Consider the following 9,515-nt stretch of genomic DNA (forward strand, 5'->3'; position numbering starts at 1 on the left):
TGAAGCTGAGAGGAGCAGTGAGTGGACTCTGCCTGTTGGCATTAATCATATTAATTGTCAAGTGCTAAAAATTAATCGATTAATGTTTTTCTGACGATGATACGATTATGCCCAACCCTACCTCAAATCATGTCCTTTCTAAGAGTTAGAACTCTGTTGTAGATATAAAGGATAGCATTTAGAAAATGCAATTATGCAACTATCAAAAAACTTCCTCTCAGTCACTGAAAATAATTTATTTACCACATTTTAAAGACCGATTATTATCTGGGCCCTTAAGAGTTAGTGCTCCAGAACGGGACTGTCTGTCTGATGGGCAGCTGTGATGTGTGTAACAGAGGAGAGGAGAGCAGCTCAGCTCCATGTTTGAGTACAGCAGGACCTATAAAGCAGCTGATTCTGTCTGGATTTGAATTTACAAACTACTCTGGTTACTTTTTTCAAAGTTGAGGGACATTACGCACGCTCTGCCATGAGGAGGTTCGGCTTAAAGACACGTCCCAGAGGCGTTTCTGGTCCCAAAAGGTGTTTCTGGTCCCCACCTGTCATTTTGCTCCTCCGCATGGCTTCATAAAAACGCTGCAGGATTTCTCAAACATGCATGAATGAGTCAGAGCAAGGCTTTGGGCATGTTTTTATGAGAGTATAACATTATAACATGATATAAAACTCAAAAAAGTTGATTTTACATGATATTGCCCCTTTAATAAACTTGAAAAATAATTAAGCTAACTAGCAAAAACAGCATGTTTTTTAAATTTGTTTGTTTAAAAYAGCATGTAGACACAACCGGAAGTGCAGTGAGTGACGCTGCGCTTTACATGTAAAACGTGTTTATAGCTTGGAGGAGCAGTCGGTCTTACGCGGGACTATAACTTCAGTTTGGATTGGCCGAATTGCACAAATGACCCCTCCTTTTCATCTTTGGAACCAGTAAAATCAAGCTATCAACAACACGTTCATGTCAACCTGACCAATCACACGCTAAAAGGAGAGGAAGGTCTGTGACGCAGTTTGAAAGACTTTCACCTTCGTCCAATGAACGTCTTGTAATCTGATCAGACGGGGCAGTTTTGGAGGAGAAACTGCTTGAAACTCATACCGGGAAACATAGCTACTCTGTAAATACAAGTTTATGCCGGTGAATTTAGGATTTGGTAGAAAAAAAATCAAAGGTAAGAAAACTTGTGTTTTATGATTTTCAAATCAGAGTGTCACATCTTCTCTTTTTTTTGCTGCTGGTTGAGTGAATTCTGGTTGGATTGTGACGAAACTTCTATTTTTAGAATCTGTGAGGTCTCTGCTTTCAGCTGACATGTTTGTGTGTGAAGAAGTCAGCGTGAACAGCTGAGACCGAGTTATGCCGAGACGCCATTTTGTGCAGTTTGTTTACATATAGATTCAACTGTTTGTTGTTTTATCTGTGGTGCACGTACAGATGGTTTCCATGGGTTTTTAGCTAAGATTCTGACATTTCTATAGATACCACGCATGTCTATGTTTAATTATGAGAACGTTGGTTAATAAAGGAAGCAGGTTTCAGAGGTTTTAACCTGTTGGTTTGTGTGTTTGTGCTCTGTAGGTGGACGGGTTCTGTCTGCCCTGGGAGGTTCCCTGTGGAGGAAACTGGGGCTGCTACACGGAGCAGCAGCGGTGCGACGGCTACTGGCACTGTCCCAACGGTCGGGACGAGCTGAACTGTTCCTCCTGTCARGAGGACGAGTTCCCCTGTTCCAGAAACGGAGCCTGCTACCCTCGATCGGACCGCTGCAACTACCAGAACCGATGCCCCAACGGGTCCGACGAAAAGAACTGCTTCTTCTGCCAGCCTGGAAACTTCCACTGCAAGGTGTGACAGCCTGGCTGTGCTCGCATGATCTAAAAACAGTTTTTAATCTTTTATGTGACAAGAAACGTGAAACGTTATCGTGCTGTTTAAGAAAATAAAAATAGACCCTTTATGATAAAACAACTTCATGAACTGTTTCTTGTTTTTGCCTCCGCAGAATAACCGCTGCGTGTTTGAGTCCTGGGTTTGCGACGCGCAGGACGACTGTGGCGACGGCAGCGATGAGGAGAGCTGTCCCATCATCGTCCCCACCAGAGTCATCACGGCGGCCGTCATCGGCAGCCTGATCTGTGGCCTGCTGCTGGTCATCGCCCTCGGCTGCACCTGCAAACTCTACTCGCTGCGCATGTTCGAACGCAGGTGAGGACGGCTGAGGCTTCTGCACGGTGGCCTCTGTTTGCTTTTCCTCGTGATTTGTCAACAGTCTCTGTGAGATTCAGATGCTGATTGGTCGTTGCAGGTCGTTTGAGACGCAGCTTTCCAGAGTGGAGGYGGAGCTGCTGAGGAGGGAGGCCCCGCCCTCTTATGGTCAGCTGATTGCACAGGGGCTGATCCCACCAGTAGAGGATTTTCCGGTGTGTTCTGGGAGTCAGGTACATAAACAAAGTCTGATATTAAATGTGTTTTTGCATCACTCCTGGAGATTCCTCTCCTGTAAAATAAAACGATCCAGCTATAGAGTAAAACCAGGGTTCCTGCGGATCCTTAAAGTCTTAAAAGGCATTGAATTTATCAATCCAAAAATAAGGCCTTAATTAGCCTTAAAAAGTCTAAAATCAGTCTTTCATAGGTCTTAAAAATGTTAACACATTGTACGTAGGATGACTAATTCGTCTCAAATGTTACAATAATTAGTAACGTTTGTTTTTTTTAAATAGTTAATCGAATCCCTCTTACAACTCGTTTTGTTTTAAAATAAATATTTGGCTAAAGATCTTGCTAACTGGGTTTTTTCCATTTGCGTTTATTGTGAAGTTGGTCTTAAATTTCATTTCAAGTGGCATTAGTTAGGTCTTAAAACGTCTTAAATTGTACATGCCTTAAGCGGCAGGAGCCCTGAAAACAGATCTCAGATTATTAAAGACCGTGTAAAGTAAAAATAAATGTGTGTTCTGAGGTTGTCACACCACAGAAATATGTGTTAAAAATCACCCAGCCAAGTTTGAACAATTAAAAATACTGTTAAAATTATAAAATTATGTGTGAAAAGTAATGAAAAAATATGTTAGCTGTGGTCTGGAATGCTGGGGGCGTGTCTGCTGGAGGAGCTCAAGCCACACCCACGACCCTGAACATTCCTGTAACTGAGGAAACAATGTTTACTTTTCCATTAGAGCAACAGGGGGCGGGGTTATGCTGAAGGCAGCTGCGTGACATCACGAGGCTGCCCTTTAAGACACGCCCAAAAAATCCTGAAACACAGATACCTTGTTACACAAATTGAATCATATCTCCACTATTCAATTATCTACAGTTGAGAGAATTTGTACTCATTTACAACAATCCATTTATGACATTTATAATGTTTAAAAAAGTAAAATGTTACATTTTACTTTACACGGTTTTTAAMAGTTGGTTTTGTCTCTCTCTCTGTCCTCAGGCGTCCGTCCTGGAGAACCTGCGTCTGGCTGTGCGCTCTCAGCTCGGCTTCACCTCCCTCAGACTTCCCTCCTCTGGCCGTCGTAGCAACCTGTGGCGCAGGCTCTTCACGTTCTCCCGATCTCGGCGCTCCGGTTCTTTGGCTCTCGTCTCGGCTGACCTGGAGGACAGCTCTGGTACTGGGAGCACCGGGAGCTCCGGCTCCGACCTGCTGTCTCCGGACTCTGACGACACGGATACGGAAGGTGAGCGAGGGAGGGAGCGAGGTGTGGGCGCGGTGGGTGGGCCCGTGGCCCCCCTCCCTCAGAAAACGCCGCCCCCCTCTGCCGTAGAGGCTGTCGTGTCCGTGGCGGCGTCTGCGACCTCTGTGACCCCAGTGCCGAGCAGAGACCGAGGCCGTGAGCGGTCCAGAGAAGCTCCGCCTCCTTCCAGCCCTGTGACCGTGGTGACCTCTAGTTCAGATCCTGAATGTCACGGCGATGCTTCAGAGCTCCCGGCTCCCTCCACCTCCGCCTTGCAGCGCCTGGCCCAGAACCTGCATCGCCTCGCTAGAAACCTGACCCGAACTAACCAGAACCAGCAAAACCAGACCTGGACCAACCACAGCCCACTCCGCCAGCTGGAGACAGGAAGAGACGGCGCTGACGCCACCGAGCGGCGAGAGAGCAGAGAGGAGGAGGAAGATGTAGMGCTCCTCATCCCTGCCTCCGACTCTGACTCCTCCTCCTCCTCCTCCTCGCTGGTCAGTGACATACGACAGCCTCTGCTGGAGCCACACCCCTCCTCCACCTCAGGTCTGGCCCCGCATCATCACCGTGGACACGGTGGTCGAGGAGGGCGGGACGGCACATGTGAACACTGTGGGATGGTCCACACGGCTCAGATCCCCGACGCCTGCCTCGAGGCCACGGGTAAGACGGAGAGCAGCGACGACGAGCTGCTGCTCTTGTGCTAACAGGCTAACCTGCCAGCTAACATGCTAACTCTCCGATGTTTCACACTTTTCATTTAGCTGGTTAAGAAGCTAACCTAACCTGCTAACAGACAGGCTAACACACAAAAACTTACTGCCTGCTAACATGCTAACTTATTTATTGTTTTAGTTTGATCATAAAGCTGGCTAACAGGTTAAACACTTGGCTAATAACCCATTAACTTTTTATTTTTTAAGAAACTAGTTAAGGCTACAAACTGTAACCTGACAGCACTCCATACTGGTCCACAAACTTAACTCTAACTTGTGTTAGCATGCTAGCTGGATCAAAGGTTAGCCCTCTTTGATGTCGGAGATAAATGAACCAATCAGAGACTCAGGAGTGATGTCACTGGTTCCTGTTGGTTTGACCACGTAAACTGTTTGTTGTTTCCATGGTCCGTGTGTTTACCACCTGCCTACCTCCCACCCTCACCCCCCACTCACAGGCTGGYGTTCTGAAGCTCATTGGTACGACTAAAAAGATTCCTGATGGAACAGACTGATGGTTCTTTAGAGATGAGAACTTTACGTTTTGATAAGGAACCCATCTGACCCGGGGATGTGTGGGAACTCTTGGTCAGGTGGGAAAGTATTTAAAGTTTTCTGCATTTTAAAAGCTGCTGGTTGAGTCTGTTTTAAGGAAACAGTGGGAATGACGATGATCATGTGACCGGTATTAATGTCCAAAGATGACTCCTTTTTTATAATTATTGTTTTTTTATTTGATTTTTTATTATTATTATTTGATGGTGGTCAAGTTCAAACTTGAGTTTCTGACATTGACACTAACCGTGAGGTGTGTTACAGAAATTAAATGTTTCACGTTGTCTGAGATCATGTCAACYGAGCAGCAACACCCGACTCAAACCGGTGTGTTTATTGGTTTTTTATCTCTAACATGATAAAAGTTCATTTATGAAAATTGTCACTTTTGTTGAAAAATGTTTACTTTCTGTCACATACTCCTTTAGTAAAAGTGACAAACACAAAGCACAACAAAAAAAAACTTTATTAAGCTTTTGTTTTCTTTTTTAAAACTGAATCAGTGGTACTTATCCAACTCCATCCTGGTGGTTTTTTYTGCATTCCCAGGTCACATGACCTTCGTCACGAGCAGTTTCACACTGCTTTTTGTGAACGAGGGTAAAGTCTTACACTTGCACGGTGTTAAAGTGTGTGCCGGATCACTTCTTATTGAAAGGTGTCAGATTAAAGAAGAGTCCAGACTACATCTGTAGGGCAGCATTTAAAGATGTTTTTATATTTAAATGGTCACATAAGCATCACAAGGACCAAAAGCAGACTGACAGCAAGGTACACGTGGATTATAAACACTCTTATTTTGTGGCTCCTTTTCCTTCCCAGACTGAAGCCGTTCAGATATCTGTATTTCTCATCTTTGTTACTGTTTTTGGTACTCATTTTACTTTGTGTGAGTGTGACTGTGTATATTTATTATTATTATTATTATTAATAATATGATTATTACGTGTTAATTTGCTGTTGTGTAGCTGTTTTTTTTTCTGACCTGCATGATTCAATTTGTTTGGTGTTTTTCTTTGAGTCTGTAAAACCTGATAAACTGCACTAAAGATTAAAGGTTCACATTCAGTGAGATGACTCCAGAGATTTAATTTAATCCTAATGTTGTTGCTTTTAAATGTTCACATTTGGAGCTTTACCGCCCTCTGGTGGAGGAGATTCTTACTGCGTTTACATGAGGGACCACTTCCACTCTAGGTTTTTTTTTATTTTTTTATTTTATTTTTTGGCACTGGTAAACATCTTATGGACAATTTGCAGCACTCTCGGAACAGATATTGAGCCAATATTTAGTGTTATAAGAGCTGAGAATCATTCACAGCAATTATTTTATTAAATTTATTTTATATTATTTACAATATTACATTTTCAAGGTTTGACCAAAACCGCTACAACTCTATGGATTTCAATGGCTATTTCAATCAAAAAAATAAAAAAAAACCTATCAAAACGTTTTTTGCAAAACAGAAACTTTTGGTTGAATCTCAAACTTTTGGTTGACTTTCTAAGTTTTTGGTTGAACTCAAAAAAGATTTGAACTCAGACATCACAAACGAGGGTAGTGGCGCAGGGAGTAGAGAAGCCAAGCTTGTGATTGGAAGGTAGCCGGTTTGACTCCAGGTTGGTCTCCATGTTGCATGTGTGATAGGTTAAATGCAGAGACTTAAAAGAGACCTATTATGCAAAATTCACTTTTTAAAAGTTTTTTTTACTCAACTTTGGCAAATAGGCTTTAACAAGGCTTTAATAAGCTAAACAATAGAAGTACATGAGAAAACGTGTTCATAACAAACAAAAAAAATTAAACTCTTTGTGTCCATGTCGGTCTCAATCCCTAGTCTCCCACCCTGTGATCCAACACTCTACCCACTATGCTATAGGAGGCTTGTTATAAAGTGAGCTGCACCATTACACAACAACACCGTGACGGCTTTTTGTACGGAGCAGGAGCTTTACCCGGGGTTTACTAGGTAAGGGGCTGAAGGCAGGTTCTGGTGGGTTGTCGTACGGCTTGTGACATCACAAAATGTAGGAAGTATAAAACTTGTCATTAATATACATTAAAATATATTTACTTACAGTAAATATGCCCCTGGGTGCATTTTTTTGAAGTACATACCCAAAGTTGAGTAAAAAAACTTTTAARAAACAAATTTTGCATAATAGGTCTCTTAAGTCTCTGCAATTAACCTATCACACATGTGAACACACGTGCAACATAGAGACCAACCTAGAGTCGAACCGGCTACCTTCCGATCGCATGCTTGGCTTCTCTACTCACTGCGCCACTACCCTTATTTGTGATGTCTGAGTTCAAATCTTTTTTGAGTTCAACCAAAAACTTAGACAGTCAACCAAAAGTTTGAGATTCAACCAAAAGTTTCTGTTTTGCAAAAACCGTTTTGATAGTTGTTTTTTTTTTTTTTTTTGATTGAAATAGCTTTTTTAGTTTAGTTGAAAAAATTTTTTTGGTTGAAAATATTTTTTTTTTATTGAATTACTTTTTGTTTGGTTGAAAAAAATATTTTTGATTGAATTTTTTTGATTGAAAATGCTTTTTGTTTGATTGAATAATAAAAACACAAATTTACCTCCATACAACTCATTTCTCAATGTAAGATGATCTTTGTCTAGCGAAAGCATCTGGCCATATGCATTCCTTCAAAATAAAAGCCAAGCTTTTATATATTTTTTTACTGAAACTTGGAAAATTTCCTTTGTCCAAACTTAGAGAATAATACAAACTAATTTTTTTTGTTTTGTTTCACCCATCAGGAGAAGCTCATCAAAGCTGTAAAGTTTTCCATCTTTCACACAAACCAAGAGCAATGGTTCTCAGGTACAATCATGTTTAATTGGACTAATGAGCACGTTTCTTTTTTTTTTTTTTATCTAGGAGAGGAAATCTAAACAGGCACATAAAGAACATTCAGATGATGTGAGGTGAGAGGGCATCTGAGTCACTATTAGACTGAAGAATAAAAAAAATCAACATCAATGAAAATAAAATGTTTAAATGATTTGCAAATCATTGCATTCTGTATTTATTTACATTTTACACAGCATATTTTTTTTAAAAACTTAAACAAGGCTGTAGCAGACATAGCAGCAGAACCTTAAACCTCGGAGGACGGATGATGTTTTGGAGAACCTTTTAACGTCACGTGGAGAACCCGAGAACGCTGAAGAATGAGTTGTGTTTGAAACCGACATGTCACAGGTATTTTACAAAATCAGAGCGATTTGAGAATCGTTTATTTTCCTGTTTTCAGGCGACATTCCCACGTTTTCATGGTTGTATTTTCAGTTTTGTTTTGTTTTTCCAGGTGATGTTTCGGTTGTTTTTTTCCCTTTTGTTCTGTTTGTTTTTTTGTTTATTCCATGCAAAAACATAAAAAAAAACCGGCCTCCATGTTCTTGCATCTCCTCAAAAACTCATATGACAGATTGAGTCTTTAGGTTGTGTGCCCACCGACTGCCACATGACACCTGAGGAGCTGCTGTGATTGGCTGGCAGCTTCAWGTCATTTGGCCACTCTTTCTAAAGCATCTTTTGCCACTTGGCTCCGCCCCCTTTGGATTTAATAAAGGAAGCCTCTGTCTCCCCTCGATGACAACATCATGGCACAGGTACGTCATCAGCGTGACGTCATCATGCAGCATGCAGCAGCACAGGAGGATTGTTGGACTTTTTTTTTTTTAACCCTCCCTCCCAGCGGCAGTGTGTCCCCTCCTGCTCGCTCTTGGCCCCTTTCTGAGACGACGCAGTCAATCCCGTCTCCCGATGCTAGGATTTGCTGCCTTCCGTTTCCTTATTAGTCAGCGGGGCCAAGGCTGGGTCCACCAGGGAGGTGGCAGGAAACAGTTTAAACCAGCCAATCACCATGTTGGACAGGTCCAAATCGTCCAAGAGGATCTGAGCAGCGCCCATGAAGGATTTATGGTCCATTCGTCCATAGTCGCCCCAAACGATTATCTACAGAAACAAATGAGAAAATCAACGTTTCCAGTCTCTGAACACAACGTCCAACTGTCTGTAAAGCAGATGTAAGCGTTTACCTGCAGCACCTTTCCTTCAGGGTTTTCTTCAAACTGCAGCTGCTGTTGATAAAGAGGATCAAGAGTTTTTCTCGCCAGACGAGTTCTTCTCTTTAAAACACACTTCCCATTGTCCATTAAATATACTTTCACATAGGGAGCTGCAAAAACACACATAAATCATTTAATCATCAGTTCTAATGTGGGCATGAGGATATTTATGCATTACTTTTTATTTGTATAACAAAATAAGGCTGTAAACACTGCAATGCAATAATAGCTTTTTTTTTTGCCTGAACATCAGAAGCACTGACAGTGGCATTTAAACCTAATATACTTTTATTTTTTTTACAGAGAACATAAAGAAAACACATGCATTATCTACAAAGAATGCTAATTTCCCCCCTAAATTCAGTAAATATTGTAATTTAATTTATCAAATTTGATGATAGATTGTTTTTCATTTTTTGTTTAAGTTCCTGCTTTAAAAAAAAACAACTTCAGTTTTTC

The 9,515-nt window shown here is 41.6% G+C and overlaps 2 protein-coding genes across 3 annotated transcripts in view; one reads left to right on the forward strand and one right to left on the reverse strand.

Annotated features, from left to right (window-relative positions):
- lrp12 (low density lipoprotein receptor-related protein 12) overlaps nt 1–6,039 on the forward strand; it is a 14,806-nt gene extending 8,767 nt beyond the window's left edge. Inside the window, exons 8-11 of one of the 2 annotated variants that reach the window (XM_014022441.1) lie at nt 1,583–1,849; nt 2,007–2,209; nt 2,310–2,424; nt 3,450–6,039. In XM_014022441.1, coding sequence (XP_013877895.1) covers nt 1,583–1,849; nt 2,007–2,209; nt 2,310–2,424; nt 3,450–4,403 — 1,539 coding nt within the window. In that variant the 3' untranslated portion in view covers nt 4,404–6,039. Of the gene's footprint in view, nt 1–1,582; nt 1,850–2,006; nt 2,210–2,309; nt 2,443–3,449 lie in introns of both variants that reach the window. The other variant, XM_014022440.1, reaches the window with a different exon arrangement.
- A 1,763-nt stretch (nt 6,040–7,802) lies between these two features.
- Nucleotides 7,803–9,515, reverse strand: part of rims2b (regulating synaptic membrane exocytosis 2b) — a gene marked incomplete at its 5' end in the record, with an annotated part of 25,704 nt that continues 23,991 nt past the window's right edge. Inside the window, 2 exon segments of the mRNA XM_014022442.1 lie at nt 7,803–8,943; nt 9,027–9,166. Coding sequence (XP_013877896.1) covers nt 8,755–8,943; nt 9,027–9,166 — 329 coding nt within the window.

The sequence above is a fragment of the Austrofundulus limnaeus genome, unplaced genomic scaffold, assembly GCF_001266775.1.
Source record: "Austrofundulus limnaeus strain Quisiro unplaced genomic scaffold, Austrofundulus_limnaeus-1.0 Scaffold330, whole genome shotgun sequence".
NCBI lineage: Eukaryota > Metazoa > Chordata > Actinopteri > Cyprinodontiformes > Rivulidae > Austrofundulus > Austrofundulus limnaeus.